Genomic DNA, 26,123 nt, shown 5'->3' with positions numbered 1-26,123 from the left:
GGCCACCAGCGGCAGAGGGTGGTCTCCAGGGGCCCTGGGCTGAGAGGGGCCACACAGGGCAGCTATTTCAGGGCAGATACGGGCACTCGGGACAGACGGGGCGTGGGCGAGGAAGGGGGGCTCTGCGGGCTCAGGACAGGTGAGCGGGTGCCTGCAGACCGGGGGCCCCGGGGGGCTGGGCAGGGTCCTGCTAAGGGTTCAGGGCAACCTGAGACTGGCAGGATGCGGCGTGACCCTGAGCTGCGTCTCCTCAGCACGGGCAGGGCTGGCCGCGGACCATAGCGGCCGCCCCGGGGCTCGGCCGGCTGCCCCCCGCAAGCTCCACGCCGGCGTCCCACGTCCCCTTCCGGGGGAGCAGGTGCACGTTAACACCGCAGGGATGCTGGCTTCCCTCCCGACCCCGGGGCCCTTCCCGCCTCGGCACCTATATTTAACCTATTTAATGAGATTTCTTTCCCAGTAATTCCTGAAGCTGGTAATCTCTAATTGGGTCAGATTCTCTACCCACAAGCCAGCGGTTCTATTTTTAGCGCAAATCCTCGGGCTGAAGCTCCCTGCCTCTGGGCGCAGCTGCGGGAGCGACTTGCCGGCAGACCTGGTTTCCAGCCCCCGCGCAGGGTGAGCCCGGTGCCCGGCCCCCGCCTCGCCCCGTGTTCACCCCGACCCCCAGGGTGGTTTCCACAAGTCCATTTGATGCCGGTCAGTTTAGGTCCCTTGCGTCACTATAAATAGTCGTGTGCAAGGCGGCTTTGGGCCCCCCCCCCGCCCTCTGTCCCGGTTGCGGACTGTCCCCGGGGACTGGCACACGAGGAGTTGTTTCATGAACGTCCTGGGGACTTCACAGAGAATCCCGCCCTTCGCCCCATTCAGCCGGGGGACCCCACCTGCCTCAGGGTGCTCGCCGGGGACCCCCGCAGGGCGCGAGGCCCTTGTCTGCGCTGGCGGCCTGTGCAGTGACAGAGCCGGCCCCCGCGTGTCCCTGCAGCCTGCGCGCTCCGGGCGGGCAGGGCGGGGCCTCCGTCGCTGCGTGCCTCCCGAGGGGGCCCTCAGTGGCCTGGCTGAAGCTGCCGATTGGCGCGCACACGCGTCTGCTGCTCAGGACGGTGCCGTCGGCTGTGGCCATGCGTGTCTCTGCGGTCCGCTGCTCCGCAGGTCGTTAGGGACCCATAGCGGGCGCACCCGGCATGTCCTGGGCAGCCGGGACGGGCGACGGGCTCACGGGGCCGTGGGCAAGGCGACCGGCTTCCTTCCCGGGCCCCATCGCGGTCTTCGCTTCTCAGCATCTCTGCCATGCACGTGTTGCCCTCTGGGCCTCTTCTGGAAGGTTCTGCCCCCCCAAGGGGAGGGCGGTCAGCCTACACCCGCTCCCCGCAGCCTCGAGTCTGGACGGCTCCTCGCGACTCAAACGCTTTCCCGTCGACAGGCCTCGGCCCAGCCCCCGTCCAGCTGGTCCAGACAGGTCCAGTGTTCTTCCCAAGGACACCATGATGGCCGGGCTCTAGGGCAACCGCGAGGTGTCGAGACGTGTCAGGTGGTGGCCGCGTCTCAGAGGGTGCTCAGCCAGGCGCGGGGCCCAGATACCGCCCCGCCCCTCCCCACGCCTCAGCCCCTGCACTCTCTCATGGCCTGGTCACGGCTGCCGAGGACATGCCCCAGCGAGGACTCGTAGCGAAGCCTGCGCCACTTGTGACAGGGACGGGTGACGACTTGCCCAGAGAAACCGCTTGGTGGCCAGCCTCCCCGGGGGAGAGCCGTGCCCTCTGCAGCTGGGCACAGACGGAAACTGGCCAAGAACCTCATGAGAATGATGTCCCCATGCCCAGGTGAGGACAAGCCCGCTCCGAGCAGGACACACCGCCAGCACGGCCACCACCGGCAGAGACCTCTGCTCCTCCTGGGGAGCACCCACGCCCGCCCGCCCGGAGTCCGGAGGAGAGAGGGAGCGATGGCCCCTGCGTGGCTCATGGGGGTGCTGTGGCCACATCAGGGGGACAGTCCTTTCTCAAGACCCAGTGGGCGTGGGCAGCTCCACTTCACAGCGCCCACCAGGGCCTCCATCCCAGGGTCACGGGACCCTTGCACCTGGCCCGTGGCTGGTGACCCACCAGGTGGCAGAAGCGTCACGGGACCCTGGCTCTGTGCAGGATTCCTAGTCCAGCCCCGTGCAGGATTCCTAGTCCGGCCCCGTGCAGGATTCCTAGTCCGGCTCCACAGCTGCTCCGGGGCCCGAGAGCACGGGCACCTGGTCCCCCCGTGGCCGTCAGCAGCCCGTCCCCACCCGAGGCCGCCCCTGCAGGTCCTTTGGAAGAGCCTGGCACGGCCGTGGTCACCCATCGACCTGTGTGGCTGTGGGGCTGGCCTCACCTCTCCCTCCAGCCAGGAGTCCTGCTCAATGCTGGATCAGTGGCAAGGACAGTGGGCAGAGAGCGGCTGTCACACAGCCTCCTCCTGTCAGCCGCTCCCCCTGCAAACCAGGCCACAGTCAGATGACACCCGATGACCCCTCAGCCGCCGACCCCCAGCACAGAGGCCAGGTCTCGAGTGCCCAGCAGCCACCAGCCTGTGGTCACGTGGAGGGTGCGGTCTTCGTCCCGCCCACTCGTGCGGGTGGGTGGTCTGTGGAGGGGCCACCTCCGCCTCTGCCGTGGGGCTTGGAGGCCCCTGGCCGCGTGCCCTGTGGTCACCCATTGGCTCCTACAGCTGTGGCCCCGGCTTCAGCTCGGAGAACCCTTGGCCTGGGGCCCCCGTACCCGGAGCAGAGCAGCACCCCGTGCGGCACCCTGTGCAGGCCTGGGCCAGTCCCCCGAGCCCCCAGCTTCCAGGTCAAGGCCCTGCTGGGAGCTCGCAGCCCCGCCTGGCTGGATCGCCCTAAATAGGTCCCCTGACCCTGTTCAACTGCCATCCATTAGTTGTGTCCTGGCCTTGCACAGCCCAAACCACAAGTCCCCAGGCACGCGTCTGGTGGGGTGGGTAGCGGAGCCCTTGCCTGGCCGTCCTGGGGCCCACGGCAGGCTGAGCCCCTGCATCCGCCCCATTTCGACGGTGAATGGAGCCTGTGCTGGGTGGTTTCCCCACCGAGACCCAGCTCTGGCAAACTGACTTCACGGAGTGGAGTGGAGTCCCCGTTGGGTGTCAGCCGCCTGTTTCCCGACCCCCTGCATGTCCAGAGCGGCTCTGTCAGCCCACTGGGGCGGGCCCCGCCCTACGGACCAGCGGACCAGCGGACCAGCGTGCCGGGGAAGTGCCGGGGGAAGTGCGAGCCAAGGACAGACAGGGTGGGGTGGGGGGGTGGACACGCCCATCTGGAGGCCAAGTCTCAGCCGCCCGGAGCTCAGGGATGCCAGCATGAGCGGTGTCCTGGCCCTGAGCATCCCTGCCATGGCGCCTGACACTGAGGCCGCCCAGTGTGCCCGGAACGCACTCTTGTTTGGGGCCAAGCGTCTGCTCCACGCTCACCAAGTGCGGACTCTGCGCTCTGGGGTCTCTTCCCAGAGAACCCATGAGCCAGTCGGGGCGGGGGCGGAGAGAGGCACGGAGAGGTTGAGTAACCTGCCCAGTCGCACAGCTGGGAGGGGGCGCAGGGGTACCAGCTATGACGTGTGACTCAGGGCCCGTGTTCAGCCGTGACGCCGCACGGCCCACGGTCCAGGGCCATCCGTCTGGTTTCTCTGAAGGCCGGGGCCCTTGACTGTTGTGAGGGTCAAACACAAAGACACACATGTGACCGAGTGCCCGTCCGCCCAGCCTGGCAGGACCCAGTGGGGCCGACGACAGTGCCCTCTGTCTGCTGAGCTCTGAGGGGAGGGGGCTCCCGGAAGTGTAGAATTCTCTGTGTGATCAGGGCAGCCCTTTGCCGTGGGCCGGCACTCACCCCCTGTGACACGGACGGTCACCCAGCTAGACCATGTGCAGCTGCTCAGTCTGCTGGGGCCACGGGAGTGAGCACCGCAGCCCGGGCTCCAAGGGCAGCCGCTCACTGTCTGCGGTGGTGGAGGCCGGACGCCCAGCTGCGGCCAGCGCCTCCCTCTAGAGGCTTGGGGGGCGGGGCGGACCTGTCCCAGGCGCCCCTCCTGACCTCTGCTGGCTCCTCGGCTTGGGGCAGCGTCACTACAGCCTCCCTGCGTGCATGTCTTTCAGAACGTCCCCTTTGTACAAGGACAGTTATATTGGCTTGGTACCCCCCAGTAGGACCTCATCTTAATTACACGTGCAAGACACTTATTTCCAAGGAAGGTCGTGCTCTGGGGTCGCCGACGTTAAGACCTCACCATGTGAATCTCGGGGGGACACGACTCAACCATGACACCGTGGGGAGCTCGGGCTGTGCAGGTCGCTGCCTCTCAGATGACGTCCCTGTCATCCCTGGGCGACACCGCCGCTTCGAGGCCTTCCCCTCCCAACCCCGCCCCCCGGGGAGAGGAGATGGACATGTCAGCAGGCCGAGGCCGCCCTGACAACGGGGGACAGCCCTGCCGGCATTTGACCACGGGGCTGGCGTTGAGAGGCCGAGCTCCCGCCGGGCCCGTCCCTGAGACTCGGCTCCAGCCCTCCAGGCCTCTGCTGCTTTGTCGACTAAAGGAGGATGAGCAGCCTTCCGCCCGGGGTGCCACGAGGAGCGGATGGGACGGTGTGCGCGCCCTGGGTGCTGGGTCGGGACGGCGTGCGCGAGGCACCGACCCTGACGGAACCAGCACAGGCTCTGTGGGGAGCAGCACCGGACCCCGCCTGAGGAGCTCGGCTGGCTCGCGACCGCTCGCCCGGACCCCGCGCCCCGCCCTGTGACTCAGTTTCCTTTCAGAGAATCATTGGGGCGTGAAACACCCCGGCATTGGACAGGAGCATCTGCACTGGACGCTTAATAGTTGAGAAGAAGGTTCTCACGGTCTGCGACCACCTGGGGACAGGCAGGGACTGAGATGGCAGAAGATGTGCCCTTTGCCACGCCAGCCACGAACAGGTGGGGACAAGTGACCTGGTCAGTCGCTTCCCTCCAGGGACTGCCAGTTCTAGGGGGAGATGGAGACGGATGACCCGGTGACCAGCCAGGTGGTGGGCAGGAGGGGCCTGGGGCTGGGGTGGAGCGGGGCCGCTGTCCCCGTGGGGGAGCTTCGGGCAGAGGGACCCGGAGCCACCAAGCGTTTGCTGATGCGAGCCGTCGGGGACAGGGAGTGGGCAGAGCTCCTGGCCTGGGCAAAGTGTGAGGTGACATCTGTACAGCTGTCAGAGCTGATGTGACCACTGTGAACCTGTTACACAAACAACCCCTTCATGTGGCTCAGCTAACATTGACTCCAGAGAATCCCGAAGCACACCTCAAACCCTAGCCCCTCCGCCCATGTGACAGTGCGAGGCTCTGTGGCTGTCACGTGGACAGCCCCCCCCCCCCCCCGGGAGCCCTGCGGTGCGGATAATCAGCCCCAGCCCGGGCCACCCCGGTGCGGCCTGGGCGTCTGGGAGGACGTCCTGCTGCGCCGGCCCCGGGGTCTGAATTCCCCGGCCGCATTTCTGGTCCCTCCGCACGCACGGAGGGTCAGGTTGTGCTGAGTCCCGGCTCCTCCTCCCCCAGCCCCGGGGTAACCCCGGGATTCCCGTGCCCGTGCGCACGGGGGACAGAGGCACTGACTGGGCCATCGTGAGCAGCTCGGGCAATAACGCGCGTGAAGCCCGCACGCGGCCCGCACCTCGCGCGAGTGGGCGCGGGCTCCGCTCCGCCCGCGGGCGCCGCCGCCCCGACCTTGGTCCCGGCGGCAGAAGAAAGCGGCTCCCGTCGCTGGGTTCCCAGCAGCCGGGCGCCGCCCCCCAGCAGCTCCTCCGGAACCGAGGGGCCTGGCTACACGGGGGGACACACGTTTGCCAGGATTCCCCACGGGGAAGAGCGCAGGATTTCGCGTTTCTAACGTCCCAAGAGACCGCCCTGAACGATCGCACAGCGGGTTGCGCGGCGCAAGGGGGGGGAAACTGAGGCTCGGGGTGGCGGGGCGGACGCCCAGGGTCGCGCGGCCCGCGCCGCGGCGGGGGGCCCCGGGGGCGGAGTGGGGCGCGCGTGGGCCCCGGGCTCGGCTGTCGCAGCGCGGGCGCCGGAGCAGCGCGGTGGGGGCGCGGGCGGCGCCAGTGCGCAGGCGCGGCGGGCGGGAGCGGCCGCGCTCCGGGCGCGCGCGCGCGGGGTGGGCTGCGCACCCGACTCGGCCCGCCCGCCCGGCGCCTCCGCCCGCCACGACCGCCCGCCCCGGCGCCCCTGAGCCGGCGAGGGGCGCGCCCGCTGCATGGCGCTGAGATGGCGGGGGCGCCGCGCGGCCGAGGCGGAGGCGGAGGCGGAGGCGGCGGCGGCGGCGGCGGCGGCGCGGGCGAGCCCGGGGGCGCCGAGCGGGCTGCCGCCCCGGGCGGCCGGCGCGGGCTGCGGGCGTGCGACGAGGAGTTCGCGTGCCCCGAGCTGGAGGCGCTGTTCCGCGGCTACACGCTGCGGCTGGAGCAGGCGGCCACGCTGAAGGCGCTGGCCGTGCTCAGCCTGCTGGCGGGCGCGCTGGCGCTGGCCGAGCTGCTGGGCGCGCCGGGGCCCGCGCCGGGCCTGGCCAGGGGCTCGCACCCCGTGCACTGCGCGCTCTTCCTGGCGCTGCTCGTGGTCACCAATGTCCGCTCGCTGCAGGTGCCGCAGCTGCAGCACGTGGGCCAGCTCGCGCTGCTCTTCAGCCTCACCTTCGCGCTGCTCTGCTGCCCCTTCGCGCTCGGCGGCCCCGCCGGGCTCCGCGCCGCGGCCGCCGCGGGGCCAGCGGCCGCCGACCAGGGCGTCTGGCAGCTCCTGCTGGTCACCTTCGTGTCTTACGCCCTGCTGCCCGTGCGCAGCCTGCTGGCCGTCGGCTTCGGGCTCGTGGTGGCCGCCTCGCACTTGCTGGTCACGGCCACCTTGGTCCCCGCCAAGCGTCCACGTCTCTGGAGGACGGTAAGTGCCGCCGCGCTCCCCCCAATCCGGTCTGGGACACACCTGCCCAGGAGGGACTGGGGACGCTGGGAGCCGGGCGCGCATCTACCTATTGGGCAGGTGGGGAAAATGAAGCCCCGAATTGGGGGGGGGGCGGTGGTTGCGTTCAAGGTCACTCAGTGAGTTGGGGACGCAGTAGAGCTGGCACCCTGGGGCTGGGCTTTTGGCCGAATTACAGTACACAGAGCACCCCGGATGTGGAGTGAGGACGCAGGGACCAGTGTGGGGAGGGCAAGACTTGGCCCAAGGTCGGTCGGCGGTGAGCGGCCAAGCCGGGCTGCGGCTGGGGGCGGCGGCCGTGGCCGCACCTGCCGGCGGGGCGGCCGGAGACGGGGTGCAGAGCGGTCCGGGCGGCCGCGCTGCTCGCGGCTCTGGCACAGCCCGGGGCTCCTCCTCCCGCGCACCTGGGCGCGCCTGCTACAGCCCCCTCTGGCCCTGAGAGCCTGGGGCCGTGGGGCCGGGAAAGGACTTTGTTCTCCTCTAGCGGCACTGGCGCCCCCGGGCGGACCGGTCTCGGGTCCAGAAGGACCCGTTTGGCAAGGTCGCACAGAGCTCTGGTCCCTGCCGCCCCCTTCGACCCTAGCTTCGGTTGGCTCGCCGTGCCCCAACTTTGTCACTGGTGTCCCGCCCGGCAGGAGAGGCGGAGGTAAGGACCAGGACGCCATCCCTTCCCACCGGCTCCCCCTGGCCCGAGGACCCCAAGGCTGGGGCCGGCGTCTGTGCGGAGGGGGCTCTCCGAGCTTCTGCTCCTGGGGGCGCCCCCGCCCCCGCCCCGCGCCCCCCGCCGGCTGGGGTGGGGGCCGAGGGAGGTCTGCTCCTGCCTCCGGAGCAGGTCGGGGCGGGGATGGTGGGGAGAAGGCGGCAGCGGAGCCCATGGGAGAGGGGTGAGGAGGGGAAGCTGGGCAGACAAGACATCCGGGGGGGACATGTCAGACAGCTGCGCCTGGGGGCGGTCAAGGCCCCGCCACCCTTGGACAGAGGGAGGGAGGTGCCCCAGACGTTATGCCCGGGCGTCATGTGGTCAGAGGTCCCACAGGACACACGTGAGACGCAGGGCGGCACCTGCATTGTAGGGCCCAGAGAGGGGGCGTGGGTTGGGGGGGCAGCACTGTGGAGTACGCGGAGGCGGCCCGGAGGGGGGAAGAGGGAGGAGAAGTAGGGGCGAGGACCAGAGAGGAGAGGAGGCGGAGATAAAGGCAGAGAAAAGGGGAAGGCCGCGGGCTGCTCGCCCTGGGGCGGGGCGGGGCGGGGCCGGCAGCTCGGGTCCAGGTCAGAGCTACAGTTCTCCATCAGGCTTCTTGCTTATCTCCTGTGAGTGGCACCTGGCCTTGCTTGACCTTCTCAGGGGTCAGTCCTGCAGCCCTCCCCACCTCGCCTCGCCCGTGTGTGCTTGGACGCCAACCGGGCAGGTCAGCGGTGGGCGGGGGGCCGGGGCTGACCCGGACAGATGGGCGGACCGCGGCGCGTCCCGGCTGCCAGGAGTCCGGCTGGTTCCGCGGAAGGCTGTTGTCAGCTTCTCCTTAGATCAAGGACCCTACAGAGCCTCAGGTCACCCCTTTGGAGAGTGAAAAGATGAGCCGAGAGAGGTCAGAGTGCGCCGGGGCCTCCCTCTGCCGCTGCCCGGATGAGGGGCGTGTCTGCGGAGGGCCAGTCCTGGGAGCAGGCCCCTGGGGTCCCCAGCCCCTGGCTGTGCCCTCCTGGGCGAGGTGGAGCCTCAGTCTCCCCGCCTGCGCAGGGGCGTCCAGGCGGCCGGCAGGGCGGCGGAGGAGGCGCAGAAGCCCCGGCTGGAAATCCGCCCCTGCCACGTGTTCGGCTCCTTCCAAATGTGTTCAGATTCCCGAAGGGTGGTGACAGTGACGCGTCGATGGGGAGGGCGCAGAGCAGCACGTGGCGAGGGGACTGGAGGGTGCTCAGGCACCCTCCCCCCAGCTGGAGACGCCCGGGAGCCTGGCCTGAGGCGGCTGGGGGAGCCGGCACCCCCGTTCGCGGGGCACGCGTGCTGCTCCCCTCGGCCCCGCTGCCCCCGCGCCCTGCAGCGGAGTCACCTGCTGACAGTGGCTTCCTCCGGCCCAGGGCAGCAGGCCTGAGAGAGGCCGAGGGAGGCCTGGGCGCGCCGGGGACCGAGGCCGGGCCGGGGCGGGCTCCCAGCGCCTGTGCCCCCCAGCAGGAGGATCTTGGGGTTTCCTGCAGCAGTCTTGCGGTCCCCTGGTATGTGGGGTCCGGGGGTGCAGCCTGTGGGTTGTGGGGCTCTGCAATGCCCAGGCCAGGCTGGGCCGACGCTAGGGGCCTGAGAGTGTGCAGAAAGTCGGGGGGACAGGACTCTTGCCTGTGGTGTATCGGGGTCACCGGAAGTGCTGGGCGTTCCCTCCTGCCCCCCACACCTTGCAGGGCAGGGCGTCCCTGCCCTGGGCACAGGCCCCCGGGGGAAGGGGCTTTCTGTTTTGATGCGCAGTCCACAGCCCCTGTCCTCTGCCAGAGGGGATGTCCAGGCCTGGGGAGGGGCAGGGGCTCGGCTCCGTGTAGCCGTGAGCAGGGCCCTAATGGCCGGCCGGCCCCCTCCTCGCAGGGAGGATGCAAAAGCAAAGAACCGGGAGGGAGAGCGGCTGCTCCCCTCTGCGTGTGCTCCCTGACCGGCCAGGGCAGAGGACCCGAGGGGCCGCTGGTCTCTGCAAAGGGACACGCTGGCCGTTTGATGGTCCCATCCACTTCCTGTTCTCGTCCAACCTCAGAGATGGGAGAAAGGAAGCCACAGTGACGAGAAAATCTCCAAAGGAAGGTTTCTGTTTTTCTTAATTACAGTTTTTATTTCGAAGGCTGGGTCCACTTTTCACTTCCTCTGAAAGGTGGACGCTGGCCTCCCATGCAGGCCTCTCCTAAGGCCACCTCATGTGGCTCCTGTGGCTCCTGTGGCTCCAGCGGCCCCGCAGCCTGAGATCACCCTCCTCTGGCCCTGACCCTTTCCAGACCCCTTTGTCCTGGGGGCGCGGTGGGGGCTCTGCCGGCTGCATCGGCCTCGGAGCGCACCTTTCTCAGTGATCTGCTCAGTCTTGGTGCCTAGGTCATGGCTACTCCTGACTGCTCAGCACTTGAGACGGGTCCTTGTTCAGGATTCCTGCTGTTCTGAGACCATCCTGCTGCCTGGTTACTCCTCCTGGCACTTGACACCGCCGGGCACTCGGCCCCGCCTGCCACATGGCCTCACCTGGCACTTGGTGCTGCCTGTCCTGGTCCCCCTCCCTCTCGGCCTCTACCCCAGTCCTGTGGGGAGGACAAGGAGGATGAGGCCATGCCTGTCCTCCCACTGGCCATAAGCCTGGCAGCCCCGAAGCCCCCTGTGGCCTGTGTACAGGGTCCGTGGGACCCCCAGGACCACCCACCAAGTGCCTGGATCCAGAGATGGCACCTGGTAGGGCAGGCGCCGGGGTTATACACCCGCGTTTGGGACATGACAGCCGCCACCGGCCTTGTGTCCTCAGGGAGGTCTGACCTCTCTAGACCTGTGTCTTCCCTGGACACGCGGGCAGGGGCAGGCCTCGCCTCAGGACCGTGAGTTCCGGAAGCAGCACACACCTGGCCCCTGTGCTCTTGTCAGGGCGAGATCAGCACCATCGTCTGCCATCTCCAAGTGGCCTCTACCAGCTCCCCACTGGGACTGCCCGGTTCCGTGGGGGCTTTGCTTCCATCTGTCGCTTTTGGTCCTTGTTTGGCCTCCAGATTCTGCCTCCTGGGTGCGGCCCGTCCTCCCACAGCGGAGCCCTGCAGGCCTGATTAACTGCACGGCCTGTGGGTGGGTGGGTGGACGGAGAGGTGGGTGGAGGGATGGATGGGTGGAGGGATGGATGACGGGCGGGTGGGTGGCCAAGCGCAGGGCAACAGGGTATCAGGGTGCTGATTCTCACAGGCCAACCTGCTTGGCCACACCGAAACCCCGAGACCAGGCGAGGGGCCTGAGGCAGTGGGTCGGCCGCCCCTCCCCAGCCAGCCTGTGCCAGTTCCTGCTCCAGCCTCGTCATGTGACCCTGCCACCTCGTGCAGCTCCCGTCTTCACCCCAACACGTGCCCTTGCCCGAGCTCGGGTCTCTCCCAATACCCACCTCGGCCACACCTGCCAGCAGGTGACATGTAAACACGGCGTCTCTGGTTTGTCACGTTCATCGCTGCCAAGGCCGCTGATCACAGGGGTGTGTGAGTGGAGGAGGGGCGGGAAGCGGGCGCGCAGGCAGCATCGGCCTTGCCGCAGCAGGTCGGGGTGCAGGGAGGCCCCCGGGTGTGTGAACACGGGCACCGAGCGGGGGAGGCCCCACCCTGCCCACCGACGCTGACCCTCGGGCGGGGGGGGGGGGGCGGCTCGCACAGCATTGATGGGCCGTCAGGTGCTCGTGACCCCTCCCGTGGGCTTTGGTTTCCCTGGGTTCACTGTGGCTGAGTAGAGGGAAGTGTGAAGAAGGCATGTGTGGGGGGGTGACCAGGCGGGGCTCCCGGGGACCCGCCCCCTCAGCCTCACCACCCTGCCTCCCCGGCCCTCTGTCCCCTCCTCAGGCTGCCCCTCGGCCCCCTCCACTCCACCCCAACCTCAGTGGGGTGCCTGCCCGCCCCCAACCCGGCAGGCCTTCTTTCTGGAAAAGCCTGGCCCGCGAGCACGACCTTGGGCATCCTGAGCCCTGAGCAGGGCCGACCTGGGTGCCTTGGCACCTCCTCGGGCCCCTCCTGAGGAGACGACAGCTGGGAGCTCCGCCGTGGGGCCTTCGGGGGCCAGGGTGGTGGGCGTCCGGGGAGGGCGCCCCCTGTTCTGCGTGCCCTGCCATTCAGTACGGCTGGGACGGGCGTGCAGAAGCCGGGATGACCGTGTCTCCTGGGACGAGGAGCGTGGTTTGTGGGGACGTGCCCGCGGCCCCTAAACACACTCGCGTGGTCCAAACGCCGACTCTGCCCAGATGTGTCTACTTGTTCCGCACTGGCCGGCCTTCCAGCGGCCACCGGACAAGTGCCTCGCCAACCGACCAGCGCGTGTGTGTGCCCAGATACGGCAGACGGTCTGTCGCAGGACAGGAACGGGCCCAGCACCGGGGCCCAGTGCAGGCCCCCGGCACAGCCGAGGCTGGCCGCCCGGCCTGGTGAGAGGCTGGAGCGGGCACCGCAGAAGCCAGCCTGCGCCTGGTCCACCCATGGAGCACTCCAGCCAGGGGACAGCGCCCAGATTTAGAGAGACTAGAGATGTCCGAGGTCACGGTGAAGATGATCGGGGTCAGATAGAGATGACCAGGTCACATGGGGGTGATCAAGTCACAGGGGTTGATCAGGTCACATGGGGGTGATCTCACATGGGGGTGATCTGGGTCAGAGTGGGCACTCTTTTTAGAGGACTCTCAGCCTCTCCCTTTGACCCCGCCCAGGGGGTCGCTGCCTGACCTCTGGCTGGCAGAGGGTTTTTGTGAGGTGGCCCCGGGAGGGGTGTTTTCCTGGCATGTCTGAGGTGCAAAGGTGTGTGTGCCCACTCAGCCAGGTGTGCACGGGGCCAGACGGGTCAAGTGTCAACCTAAAGAATGAAAACCTTTCGAAGTGAGGGGCGACAGCATTGAGTGAGATCGAGGAGAAGAGCTACCCGCATTGATTCGGGCAGAAGCCCGAATGGTGTCCTGACGAGGAGACAAAGGCGAGGGGCTCTGGCTACGGAAAGGGGCCACTTACGCCCGTAGCAGGAGCGCGCTGCTGTGGGTGCAGACGACGAACCACAGCGATACCGAGTCCAAGCGACGTTTTGACTTTCGGTCCCATCTGGGTCGGGAAGCCGTAACATCTGCTTTTCTGGTTTCCCTTGCAGCAGTTCTTTGGGGTGCAGCGTTGCTTTAGGCTCTGTCCCACAGCCGTTTTAACACCCGAGGGGTGTGGCTTCAGATGGCCGGGCGGACCCTCCGGGGCGGCAGCTCAGGCTCCAGTTAGGTGGCTCCATGCGCATCGTTTACACGAGCTCACTCTGGTTTTTGGGTGTCGGTTAAGCGCTGGGGCGGGTAGATTCGTGGCCCTCGGTCTCCTGTCCCCTCCTGTGAACAGCTTTAAGGTGTCTAGGTGGAAGTCACCGCTGACTGCAGCCCCGTATGGCCGCCCCCCCAGGGGACACATGTTCGAGGCCGTCACGTTCACCTGGAGCGGGGCATGTGCTCCAATACCTCTGCTCCCTCATGTCCGCTTCGCGGCCTCCGCCCCTCGAGGCTGGGGACGCGCATGCCGCGTGTCCCCTGCTCCCCAGCCCCCGCCTGGTCCATGCCCAGGGGCTGCCGGTTCTCCACAGGGCCCGTGGGTCCCCTTCTCTCCTGCAGCTCTTCCTGTCCCGCCCGCACCATGGCGACCCTGGAGGCGCCCTGTGGCCATGGCCCGCAGCTCTGACCGTGCGGTCGTGGGTGGCAGGCGGTCCTGTGCAGGGCAGATTTCTGGTTAGTTCAGGAAGAGCGGTGACCCCAGGGGACTTGCCGGCAGTGCCTGTGTTTAATCAGACGCAGAGACCCACGCAGCCCTGCGGGGCCGGGGGTTCCCCCGCCGCTGGTCGCAGGCGGTGGGGGTCCCCGCAGCCAGGTCCCCCACACGCGCTGCTCTCTTCCTCCCAGCTCGGCGCCAACGCCCTGCTCTTCGTGGGCGTGAACATGTACGGCGTCTTCGTGAGGGTCCTGGCCGAGCGCTCCCAGCGGAGGGCCTTTCTGCAGGCCCGGAGCTGCATCGAGGACCGGCTGCGGCTGGAGGACGAGAACGAGAAGCAGGCGAGTGCGCGGGCGGCGGCGGGCGCGCGGGGCGGTGCCCGGGGCGGTGGGGGCGCTGTGCCCCGCGCGGGCGCGGGCGCTGGGCGCGGGCTCGGCGTGGGCGCGGTGCAGGCGCGGTGCCCACCGGCTTCCGCGGGCGGCGGGAGATGCCGGGGTGGGCGGGGGCGGGGGCTCGTGGAGGGCCGGGAACAAGGCCTCAAGAGCGGTCCGGTCGGGAGGGGCAGATGGGTGCCTGGGGCCACGTGCTCAGTGTCCCCGGCCAGAGGAGACGGGAGGGGAGATGTGTGCGTGTGACCGTGTCAGGGGCTGCGCCCGGCGCAGCAGGAGCGACTGCGAGGCGCAGGCGCGGGGGTCAGTGCGGAGCAGAGGACGGGGGGCGGGGGCGGGGGCGGGGGCGGGGGCGGGCCCCGCCCTGGGCGACGTCGCAGTGTTCTTTCGTGTCGGGGTGAGCGTGTGGCGGAGGCCGGGGCCGCGCGACGTGGCAGACTCCGCTTCAGCGCGCGGGGCAGGACGCGCTCGCGCCCGCGCGGGGCCTCGGCCGCTGGGCGTTCGAGAGGCGAGGGCCCCGCTCCTCTGTGAAAATGCGGGCTCAGCGGGGGCGCCCCTCTGGCCCAGCTGCCGTGCTGCTTTGTCCCGGGACAGGACTCAGCAGGCGGAAGCTTGGGAAGCATGGCACGGCTCTGCTTGGGGACCCTGGGCAAAGACGCCCCCGGGCTGCTAAGTCCACACCAGAGGTTTTCTCGTCCCAGGCTGACCAGCGACGTTTCGATGCAGGCTGTAGGGCGCTTCACCTCACGTCCTCTGACAGTCTCAGGGGCCACCACGAGTTCTACTGCTCGCCCGCCCGCCTCTCGGCCAGGATTGTCCATGCGCTTTGCAGTCAAGCGTAAAGGGACTTGGTTTTATAGCTCCGAGCACGGGGCGGCTCAGAGGGTGTAACCACCTGGGAAGAAGAATGAAGCGAGGGCCAAAGTGGCCGGTGGCACCGGGGGACGGGGAGGCTGGCGCCGAGTCCCCCGTGGCCCACATCTTCTCTTTACAGTCTCGGTCTCCGTGGAGGCCTGGGTTCATGGACACCGAGGGGACGTCCCGAGGGCCGTGGAGGTCTGTGACGGCCCCAATTCAGTTTCAGAACGGGACGTCAGAGTTGGTTCTTTGAGCTAGAAAAGCCTAGAGACCCAGATGAAGGAGAAGGGGCAGGCAGGAATCGGGGTGCTGGGGACAGGAAGCACCAGGTCGCAGATCAAGCCGGTTACAAATAGGTAACAGGGACGCGCTCGGAGTGACCTGACCAGGAACATCTGAAAGCTTCGATGGCCGACGCGGGCGGGGCAGGCCGGGCGTGGTGGTCCCAGCGACCCGCGGAGGACCGCCCCGCCCCGCCCCGCCGACCCGCGGAGGACCGCCCCGCCGGGCCCCTCTGCTCCCTGCGTGGGCTGCTCAGACAGCCCGCGGCTGGAGTCGCACAGGATGCAGGCTTGTGGGGCTGCCACTTGTCACGGTCCTCTGACGAGTGACCCAGCCCTTGCTGTATCAATAGTCACATCCACGTTGGTGTGGACGTCCCTGTGCCCAGAAGGGCGGGGAGTCCCCAGCAGAAAATCACAGACATTCCTCCATCCTCTAGGGGGGACGTGTGACCCCCGAGACGAGACCAGGAGAGAACGCTGCTCTGCCTGCTCATCCGCTCGTCTCTGAAAGGCCCCCCGCCCCCCGCTTGTCTCGGAGTGGGCTCCCCCAGCCTGTCCGATGGCTCTCTCGCCATGCGGGGCAGGTGGGGCGGGGAGCTGGGCTGGCAGCCTGTGTCCCTTCCCGGGACCCAGTGTTTGTGACTCCGGGACACAGGAACAGCTGGGGCACCGCGGGCGGCTGGCTGTTCGGGAGGCGACGCTGGCATCTGCCCGGGGCCCAGGAGGCAGTTACCCGTGCGGTGGCCATCCAGGCCCAGTGGGCACGAGCGGGACACACAGGGGTGGCCCTGCCCTGTCACACCGCCCGTCTCTCCCATCCAGGAGCGGCTGCTCATGAGCCTCCTGCCCCGGAATGTTGCCATGGAGATGAAGGAGGACTTCCTGAAGCCTCCGGAGAGGATTTTCCACAAGATTTACATCCAGCGGCATGACAACGTGAGGTGGGCTGCGTGGTGGGCCTGGGAGCGGGGGCGGGGCCACAGGTGGGGGGCGACGGGTGGGGGTGACGGGTGGGGGTGGGGTGGGCAGAGGGCCCAAGTTTGAGGGGAGCAGGGGCAGCAGTGGGTCAGCAGGCCCAGGTGGGCACCTGGCCGGCAGGGAAGCAGGACCCACCAGAGGTGTGGAGTGGTGGCTTCTCGGGTGACGCCTCTCGCAGCTGCTCCTTATGGTTATTCAGCACCTTGTCTTTCCCACGTTGGCTAGAGAGGTGGGGGTGCTGTCCCTGAGCGGGTCTAGGCAGCGGCCTTCGGGCCGAGAGCCGAGCCCTATTCCACTGGGTGCTGGGAGGCTCACCCGGCTGCCGCGCCTCTGGGTAAGGACAGCTGCCCCCTGCAGAGGGGCATGCGGAAGACCGGAGGGTGGGGCCGTCGCTCACACCCCAGCAGGATGAGCCTCCCCTGGACACCTGGTCCCATTTAATGTCCCCACACCCCTGTGACCCGCCAGCACCATCACCTCTGTGTGTGGGGGAGGAAATCAAGGTTCAGCAGGAGAGGCGAGTGTACAGGTCTTCCTGACGGAGAGCGGCAGGGCTGGGGCTGGGGCTGGACCCGGGATGGACCGATGTCAGGTGACATCCGCCTAGACTTTTCCCGTCTGCCCGCTGCCTGTGGTTCTGGTTATGGACACAGTACAGTGACCTGGCCCCTGCTGAGAACACCAGACCACTGGAATGGCCCAGGGGACACCTCCCTGGATGGGGCGAAATGTCCGCACACAGCAGGGGAGGCATCAGACGTCACCCGGGCCGCAGGGGGAGGTGGGTGGCCACGTGCCTTTCCCTCCCTCTCCTCTGACCTGGGGCGACGAATACGGCTGTGGCCAGTCTCCACGCGCCTGAAGATCTGCATTCACGGTGCTGGCCGGAGCCTTGTTGCCCGCAGCTCGGGGGCCGATTGCTGGGTGCAGTGTGACAGCAGAAGACGGGGAGAAGGTGGGGAGAAGGTGGGGCTCCCGGTGGCGGTGGCGCTAGCCGCACTCGCAGCCAGGGGCTGGAGACGCGGGGCTGCAGCCCCATGGGGCCCGCTCAGAGCTCTCCCTGCCGTGATAGAATCCCTCGGGGCTCCGCGTGGCTCCGGGATTCACTGCTGGCTGATGCCTTCGGGAATGGTGGCGCGGGGCACGCGACGCCTTCGTAAAAACGGCGGCGACGCGGCGAAAACGGTCAGAATCAACGTTGTCTGAACACTGGAATTTAACAAAGTCCCGCAAGAATTCAGGAAGGCTTGTTTAAGAAACGCGGAAAGTCGTGGTGAGGGCGCGAGCTTCGTGGACGTCTAGGTCTCGCCGACCACCTCCTGCTCCCAAGGGCGTTGAAAACCAGCGCGGAGGCCTGCAGCCTGGCCGCCCGGGCGCCGCTGCTCTCTCGAAGCCCAGTGCCGGGGAGCCCTCCAGTCGGACCGTCGGGACGCCCCCGGGGCCCGCACATGAGCTCGTCTTTGTCGGAGTCTCACAGCTCAGCGGGCTCGGTGGTCACCCAGGACGTTGGCTCGGAAGAGCCTGCGGCAATTGTTTAGCGCCCAGGGCGCCCAGGCAGCCGGGGGAGCCGACACAGGCGCGTCGCGGGAGCAAAGGGCCCGCAGGCGCTGCCGAGGGTGGGAGCATCTGGCAGCAGGGCCACAGAGCGTGGGCGGGCGCGCGCTCGAGGAAGGCCCGAGAAGGCCCAAGCTCCAGTTAGGGGCCAGGTCTTGGTTCAAGTGCTGGTGTTTGTCGGTCTGTTTAACCCTCACAGCCAACAGGGTGGACTCTGCCCGGGAAAGGACTGAGGGCCGGAACACTGGAGGCCTTGGCAGGGGTCGCATTGCATAAATGGGGCGGCTGGACCCCACAGGGCCCCAGCTCTCACCTCGCCCTGCCCCACCCACCCAGCACTCACCACGCCCCGCCCCGCCCCCCCAGCGCTCACCACGCCCCGCCCCCGCCCACCCAGCGCTCACCACGCCCCCTGAGGTCCCCGCCCCCCTGCCGCACCGCCCTCCAGGGGTGGGCTCTAGGGCCTTGTATTCTGGAGACAAGCGCTCCCCCTGCTCGCCGCTGGGACTGGGGTCCCAGCCGGCTGCACTTGGCTTTCCATAAGTCATCGTGTCATCACCCGCCTCGGGTTTGCACACGGCGTTTGCAGACCGCGCGCACCGCTCCGCGTAGCGCAGAAATCCACCGTCAGGGCTGGGCTGCCACAGCGCCCAGGCCTCCTGTCGCCTCTGTCAGCGGCGGGAGTGGAACGGGGTGCGGAGGGCCCCTCACTTCTCAGAAGCACGTCGCTCCTGTGCCGCTAGCTACGACTGTCAGCGGGGCACAGGAACGGGGGCGGCTCTGGTGCACGCGGAGCTGCTCTCGCGTGTCCCGGGAGGCGGCAGCAGGGCGGCCGCAGCATCCCTGCCCTCTGGCCACGCGGAGTCTGTGGCTTCTGCCGGCCCCGTCTTTTCGCCTGTGAAATGGGGAGAGGAGAGCTGGGGTGAGGAGTGAACGGGAGGTGGGTTTGGGGAGGCCTGCGAGGGGGGCTCACGCAGGCCCCGCAGGCAGCGCCCTCTGTCCCGCAGCATCCTCTTCGCGGACATCGTGGGCTTCACGGGCCTGGCATCGCAGTGCACGGCGCAGGAGCTGGTGAAGCTGCTGAACGAGCTCTTCGGCAAGTTTGACGAGCTGGCCACGGTAAGCACGGCCCTGCGTTCCCGTGTCGCTGGAACGGGGTCTGGGGTCCCGGCTGCCCGAGAGCCGGACGTGCCCAGCACGTCCCTGTCACCTCTGTCAGCTCACTGCTCCGTGACCGGTTCCTGGGCCACGTGTTGGGCTTGGAGGAGAGAAAGCCTTGCACCCGCCCACCGATGCCCACGGAGCCGAGGCCGGGGACCGGCCTGCCTTTGGGGGTGGCGCCAGCTGTCACAGCCCCTCGCCCAGCTGGCCTTGGTGGAGGCTCTGGAGCGGGCCTGAGCTGGCCTTCCTGTCTTGCTCTCCGGCTCAGCGGGAAAGTGTGAGTTTCATCCTGAGGTGTGACGCTACTGCTCCAGTCTTGTGGATTGCTTTTTATCACGTTGAGGAAGGTCCCTTTTATCTTCGCTTTGCAGAGTCTCTGTCAGAAACGGAGGCTGGATTTTGTCCAACGTTTGAGTGCGTCCATTGGGACGGTCCTGTGGCTTTCCATTGTGGCCTGCTAGTGTGAATGGCGGGATGCCAGGACAGCCCTGTACTCCGGGGACCAGCTGCCCGGGCAGGTCGCCTCACCCTCTCACGCACTGCTGGCTTTGGTTTGCCGACATTTCATCCAGCATCGTTCCGTCCGCGATCCTGTGCTGCGGCGTCTCTTCTCACGTGGTCTTTGCGTGACGTCAGGGTGACACCTGTGTCGCGGGAGGGCTCGGGACACCTGTGTCCCGTTTAGACTTCTGGGAGGGAATGTGTGGGATAGGTATCCCTGCTTTCCTAAGTGCGACAGGATTTGGTGGGGGCCCCCCAGGCCTGCAGTTCTGCTCGTGGGAGTTTCTAACTGCCCTGCACACGATTTCTGGAAACAGGGCTGGCCAGGTTATCTTGTTTCCGTCTGCGAATGAGCTGGGTCGTTCTTTTTTATCTTCCAGGGACTCTGCCCACTTACCATCGAGTTTATTAGAATGAAGTGGTTCTCGCTGCTTTTTGTTGCCCTTTCGACAGCTGGAGCGACACCCGCCTCCCCTCCCGGGTTTGGCTAGTTCGTGTCTTTTTTTCCTCTGCTTATTCTGCCTACAGGCTCATCAGTGTTACTGATGCTCATGAAGAAGCTGCTTTTGGTTTCATTGATTTCTCCACTCTTGTATTTTATCAGTTTCCTGTCTGATCTGTGTCATTTTGTTTCTTTTGCTTATTTTGGTTTTAAGTTGCTTTTTGTTTTGTAGTCTCTTAAGGTAAAAGCTGAGGCCGTTGATATGAGATATTTTTTCTCTTTATAAATGTTCAGCTGTGAACTTCCCTGACTTACCACTTCAGCAGTATTCTCAAATTTTTAACTTGTGTTTTTATTTTCATTCGGTTCAGAATACTTTCTAATTTCCCTTTTGATTTTTCTAAGACCCAGTGGATTATTTAGAGGTTTTTTTTTTTTTTGGGGGGGGGAGATTTTTCAAAGATCTTTCTGCTTTTTAATTCAAATTTAATCTATTATGGCTAGGAAATATAGTTTTTTAAAAAATACAAGAATTGAATCCTTTTCAATTTATGGCCCAGAAATAGTCTACTTTGGTGAACGAGCCACATACACTCAAAAATACCGTGTCTCCCACCCTTCTAGAATTCTTGTGCTCGCGGGCGTTCTGCAAAGGTCCTCAGCCAGTGGGCCTGTTGGGGTGGGGGTCCCCACGTCCGGGGATCTTCAGGCTTTCCTGGCCGCTTGCTCTCGGGGAGGGAGGGACGAGCTGGAGCCCTGACCGCGGCCCCGGCTGCCTTTCTCCTGCCACCCTGTCAGCCTCGGCGTCGTGCATCCCAAGCTCCGTCATTAGGTCCATGATCACGGTCATGTTGGGGAAAAACTCAACCACCCTTTTCCAGATACTTTTTATGTCCCCGTCCCTGTTTCCTCAGGGACACCCGTTGCCCCACAGCTCGGCCGACTGCGTTCGGCCTTCTGGGTCCTTTCTCCGTGTTTCACTGTGGACAGTTTCCCTGCTGTGCTCGTTCCGCAGTCTTTCCTCCTGCGCAGCGTCTGCCCCCACGGCAGCCCCGTCTCCGGAAGTTCAGTTCGGGTCTTTCCCCCCGTGCAGTGACTAGGAGGAAACCCCCAGTTGAGGTGGCCTCGTTCCTTTCTGTTTATCGCTTTTTCCTTTGTTCCCTTGTGCGCTGATGGCGTTGGATAGATTTAAAATACGTTCCCTGACCTGCCTGAGCCGCGCACCGCGGAGCACGTGGGGCGCGTATTCATGCTTTGCTGTCTCGTCGTGTGCCCGGCGTGGAGGACGTGGCGCTGTCACCGTGGGGCCTGGAGCGGCACGCACAGCTGTGCTGCAAACACATCCGTCCTCGCCGAGGTCCCCGCGGCGGTTAGACAAACACAGTGTTTGCCTTGGTCTCCAGGGTGCCGCTTTGCACCTTGCCCACGGCGACGGCCGCAGATGGCATGGTGCTTTTGACCTTTCCCCCATTTATCAGATCCATTTAGATTTGCATTTGCTCTGATGTCCACCTATGTTTGGGAAGCTGGTCACGTCCTTTTGAATTGACGGGGAAGCACCTGCCTAGGGCTTAGTCTCGCTCTGCCACCTGTTGGGGGGCGGGCCCTTCTCTGATGCCAGCTTTCTCAGTGGGCAGAGGAGAGGGCTACACGAAGCAGGTGTCTCTTTGGCTGGTTCCAGGGTGCCGTGTGCCAGCCATGGGAACGAGCCTGAGTCCTGGCCTCTAGTCAGTGAGCTGCCTGGACAGGTCCCAGCCCCGCTCTACAGTTTGACGGGCGGTGAAAGCCCATCCTGGGCTCCAATCACGACCCCGGAGTCCTTCAGGGTTCTGCTTCTGGAGAGAGCCTGTCACACCGCTGGGCCCCCATGGCTGCTGCTCGGGCCGGGCTGGGGTCCAGCGCTCGTCTGGGGCGTAAGACCTCCCTCCCCGACTGGTGTTCCAGGGCTGTCCTCACCTCCTGCCACTCTTGTCCTTCTAGGCTGGCCCCTCCCTCCTCCCTGCTTCCTGTGCTCAGGCCCCAGGGACTCTGGTGACGACTTTTAATATTTACAGGGAGATTTTACAATCTAAAACACCAAAACCAATGAAAAACAACCTTTTCAGTCTCTAAAGCTTTTGACAGAGCCAGGACACTTGAGAGTAATAAAGCCAGAAAACGTGCTAACCCTGTACTTCCCCGTCCGTGCTGGGCGGGGGGGGGGCTGTGGCGGGGCCTGGCCAGGGAGGACACGGCTCCGCGTCTCACACCCCCCGACAGCAGGCTGTAACTGTGTGGCGGGCGTGTGGCATGTGTGTGTTGACTGGCCTGCTCTGATGGCTGCTCTGTGGGAAGCCTGGCCGGAAGGGCGTGGTGGACCTCGTCTGCCCGTCGCCTGCTAGGTGTGCTAGGAGCCTGGCCTTGCTGGGAGTAACGGGTTGGGGGGGGGTCTAGCATGTTCCAGAGGGCTGTCCCCTGCGAGCCTCCTTGCTCCTTGCTGGTCAGGGGTGGGCTGTCCCAGCCTCGCCGTGCGGGAGGAGCTGGCTACGGGCAGCTCCCCCACGCTGCAGGGTCTGTGGGGTGGGTGGGTGGGTGAGCTGTGGAACGGGTGTGGTCCCCTGCCCAGAGGGGGCCTGGGTGCTGGTGTGGGGGAGGTGTGGGTACCCCAGGGTCACCCTGGTCACAGCCAGGGGGGCTGCCCCTGCCCAGGGCTGCTCTGCCCATGGGGAGTCTCCTGGGAGGGCGGGGGCCCTGGGCTCTGTGCTGATGGCATCTACTGGAGCCTGGGGCGCCCCTAACACCGCCCTGTCGCCCGAAGGAGAACCACTGCCGCCGCATCAAGATCCTGGGGGACTGCTACTACTGCGTGTCCGGCCTCACCCAGCCCAAGGCCGACCACGCGCACTGCTGCGTGGAGATGGGCCTGGACATGATCGACACCATCACGTGAGTGTCCGCAGGCCCCGCCCCCGGGGCCCGCAGGCCCCGCCCCCGAGGCCCGCAGGCCCCGCCTGTCCCGGCGGATCACCTGTGTCGTGGCTGCCGACAGCCAGCCCGCACCGCCAGGGGCTGGGGGGAGGAAGGGCCCTGGTCCGGGAGCTTCCGTGACGTCCGCCGTTGCACTTGGTTGGGACTGCGTTTCTTCGTCGGCGGTAATCCAGGTGTTGCCAGCCGTTGCCAGGTGCTCATCCCGCATTCAGGGGGGTCACCTGCCTTAGTGGGACAGGTAGGCAGAGGGCCGGCTGGGCGGGCGCCGGCCCAGTCCTAGCCGAGTCCTGCTTGGGAAGCAGCCGCTGTGCCCTCCCCCCGGGCCGGCCGCCAGGTCTCAGGCGCTCCGCATGGGAGTCGCGGGGATGGAGCGGGAGCCCCGGGAATGCCGCGGGCCTCGGCCGGCCTGGGCCCACGGTCCTTGCTAGCGATGGAGGAGCTTCATTCTGAGGGAGAGCAGCTGGGCCGTTTACAGGGCGCGCAGGGGAGGCCAGGCGCAGAACTACCCACTGCCCGGCCCGGCCCCTCCCCACCTGCAGACCGCCCGCACTCCGGGCGCCCCGCCGCGCCCCCCAGCGGCCGCCCTGAAATGCTGCCACGCCGCGCCGGCTTGACGTCTAAACTGCGTAAGCTCTGCCGGTGGCCAGAGGGCACAGGAGGGCATGTCCCCAAACCCGCTTCAAGCGGGGCCCCAGTGGACAGCGGCCTCTCGGGAGGCCAGACCTAGACCGGGACGCGCGTCCATGGCCTCCGGCGTCCTGGCGCGTGTCCAGCTTTGGCTACCTCCGGCGTCCCAGCCCCACACGTTTTCAAGAAGTGTGGTCTTGAAGTTTGACTATTGCCGTCTCTTACACACCTATTTAGTGTCATACGTTTCGATTGCATTTTCTTTTAATTTTTAACTTTTTCTTAGTCATTTGCCAGCCTCTAGTTAGAGGCATTGAAACAAGAAAACTAAGGCGACGATTTAGTTTTCAAAATATGCCAAAGACTTGAGTCCGGGAGAAACTGCAGGCGGTGTTTCTGTGCGTTTTCAGTGCTTCTGGGCTGCAGCCACGGGAGGCAAAGGGCTCCGGCCTCCGGGCCCCACGTGGAGCCACTCAGGTGGGCCCTGTGGTGCCCTGCGCTCGGCCCTTTATGCCCTGGGGCCGAGGCTGCCCCTCGCCCCTTCGGCACGGCCACTCTGCATGTCGTCCCTCTGAGGACATCAGGCAGGCCCCACGTTGCTGCCTCAGCAACGCGCTTCGGACTTTAAAAAATGAAACAACTGCCCTTTGGGGGAAAGTGGAGAATGTAAAAGATGGCGGCCCCTCTGCTCTGAGCCTGCGGGTACACCTGGTGCCCCCGCACGTGGCATGGTGTGCGTCGGGTGGGCAGACCTCGGGCCAGGAGCTCGGAGCGCCTCCCACGCGGCCTCGGTCTGTCCCTCCCTTCCCCCAGGCGTTTCAAACCACCCCCAGCCTCCTCCCCCCCACCGTCCACGAGGCCCGGCCTGAACACATGGCCTCCCGCTGCCCCCGCCCCTCCCTGGGGGCTGGAGTCCGAGGTGGGGCTGCCCCCGGCCGGCCAGGCGAGCACACGTGGTCTGTGGTCTGACCTCGGTGTCCATGCTTTCGTTTCTCCGCCGCTGCACCGAGGCACAGCTCGCGTCCCGCACAGTCCGCCTGTGGGTCCGGCGGGTGTGCTCAGCCTGGCTGACCCCGTGGGCCGGTCTGCAGCCCTCGCCTCGTCTGGAGCTTGGGGCCAAATCCTGACCGTCCTGTGGCTCCTGGGCCATGGAGACTCAGTCGCTCCCCACGGCTGTCGCGCCGGCCTCGGCCAGCAAGCAGGCGGGAGGGCCCCCGACTGTGCCACAGGGACGCAGAGGCCGGCGTGATGCCGTGTGGCATGGCAGTGGCGGGGCGGCTGGGGCACCTGCCTGGAGCCGGTCGGGCGAGGGGGCCGGGAGGCCCCGCCCCGCGCACGCCGGGCCCCGCCCACACCTGTGCCTGTGCCGCAGGTCCGTGGCCGAGGCCACCGAGGTGGACCTGAACATGCGCGTGGGGCTGCACACCGGCCGCGTCCTCTGCGGGGTCCTGGGCCTGCGCAAGTGGCAGTATGACGTGTGGTCCAACGACGTGACTTTGGCCAACGTCATGGAGGCCGCCGGCCTGCCCGGGTGAGTCGCTGGGCCGGGGGGGTTCTGGGGTGTGAACACGCTCCCCTGAGCAGAGTCCGGGCATGCCTAGCCCCCGGGGACCCGCAGAGGGGAGCAGGGCACAGGGCAGCCCAGGCGGAGGCCGCGGGTGGCGCTGTCCGAGGTGCTGACTGCCCTTGCGGCTCCCACAGCCCGGGCAACCAGACGACCATGGCCTCAGTGAGCAGCTGGGCAGGGGTCTCAGCCACAGGTCACGTCTGGGGGGTGTCGGGGGCACACAAGGCCTTGTGCCAACTCGAGGAGAGAAGGGGACCCGGGGCCAAGCCCCTGGGGGACGGGCAGCAGGAGGCAGAGCAGGGAGTGGGGGTCGGATGCCAGATGAGTGGCCACTGTGTCCAGCAATGCGGCGGCCGAGCAGCAGGGCCCCTGGACAGCTGGCGGGTGTGAGTGGCCCGCGCGGCCTGGGCGGCAGGTCTGGAGCAGGGAGGGCCGAGCGCCTGCCTTGGCTCCCGCGGAGGCTGCGCGTCCTCTCCAGATGCTCCTGCTTGTGGGCGGCGGGGGTGCCAGCTGTGGGGCTCCTCCCCCCATCACAGGAGACACGCGTGGGACGAACGTGCCCTTCCCCGGCGCTGTCCCTGGCGCTGTCCCCTCCCACCCGCCTTGCGTGAGGCAGGAGGACCGGCACCGCCCCGGCCTCCAGCTGTGGCCTGACCACTGCCCTGGCTGACCCACAGGGACACTGACGGCCATCCCCCCACTCTGGGGTTCAGGGGGAGACTGTCTGTGGCACCTCACTGCCACCAGTGCCACCGTCCCTGCTGCAGCCTCTGGCGCTCGCTCCCTCCCCTCGCCTGCCCGGCCGCCGGAGCCTCCCTCACCTCCTCTTTCCTGCCCGCCTTCCTCTTGGAGCGCGGGCCTCGCGCTGGCCGGAGAGCTGGGCCACGGCCTCGGCCTCGCCCGAAGGCTGCGCCTTGACTGCGCGGCGGGGGTCGCGTGGTCCCCAACATCTGCCCCTCCTCTGCAGCAAGGTTCACATCACCAAGACCACGCTGACCTGCCTGAACGGCGACTACGAGGTGGAGCCGGGCCACGGGCACGAGAGGAACAGCTTTCTGAGGACACACAACATCGAGACCTTCTTCATTGTGCCCTCACATCGGCGGAAGGTAGGCCAGGCCCTGCTCAGACCGGTGCTCCGGCGTCTCCCCCAGGCTCTGCCCCAGGCCTGGCGCTCCGTGCAGGCGAGGGGTCCCCTCCACCCCTTCACCCGGCCTGGCCTTTTGCACGTTTGGGGGGGGAAGGGAGGGGGCAGCACCCTGAGTCCTGAGTTCTTCACTGCCTCTCGTGCAAACAGGTTTGATAGCTCCTGCAGGGGTCAGGGAAGGGGTGCACTGTGTACTGAGGGGTGCCATCCACACTTAACGTGGGCACTCAGCTCACTATGTCCAAGGAAGTGATCTGGACA

At 66.8% G+C, this 26,123-nt stretch overlaps 1 protein-coding gene across 4 annotated transcripts in view; it reads left to right on the top strand.

The window, feature by feature from the left end:
• The first annotated feature begins 6,258 nt into the window (after nt 1–6,258).
• Nucleotides 6,259–26,123, top strand: part of ADCY1 (adenylate cyclase 1) — a 38,228-nt gene continuing 18,363 nt past the window's right edge. For 3 of the 4 annotated variants that reach the window (XM_036230548.1, XM_036230547.1, XM_016147896.2), the window contains exons 1-7: nt 6,259–6,937; nt 13,579–13,728; nt 15,741–15,859; nt 18,458–18,569; nt 22,352–22,479; nt 24,521–24,679; nt 25,683–25,824. In XM_036230548.1, the coding sequence (XP_036086441.1) occupies nt 6,275–6,937; nt 13,579–13,728; nt 15,741–15,859; nt 18,458–18,569; nt 22,352–22,479; nt 24,521–24,679; nt 25,683–25,824 (1,473 nt within the window). In that variant the 5' untranslated portion in view covers nt 6,259–6,274. The remainder of the gene's footprint in view (nt 6,938–13,578; nt 13,729–15,740; nt 15,860–18,457; nt 18,570–22,351; nt 22,480–24,520; nt 24,680–25,682; nt 25,825–26,123) is intronic. The other variant, XR_004953978.1, reaches the window with a different exon arrangement.

Source organism: Rousettus aegyptiacus, unplaced genomic scaffold (genome assembly GCF_014176215.1).
Source record: "Rousettus aegyptiacus isolate mRouAeg1 unplaced genomic scaffold, mRouAeg1.p scaffold_m13_p_13, whole genome shotgun sequence".
In the NCBI taxonomy this organism is placed as follows: domain Eukaryota; kingdom Metazoa; phylum Chordata; class Mammalia; order Chiroptera; family Pteropodidae; genus Rousettus; species Rousettus aegyptiacus.
The sequence above is the reverse complement of the archived record's forward strand: the minus strand, read 5'-3'. Positions and strand labels throughout refer to the sequence as shown.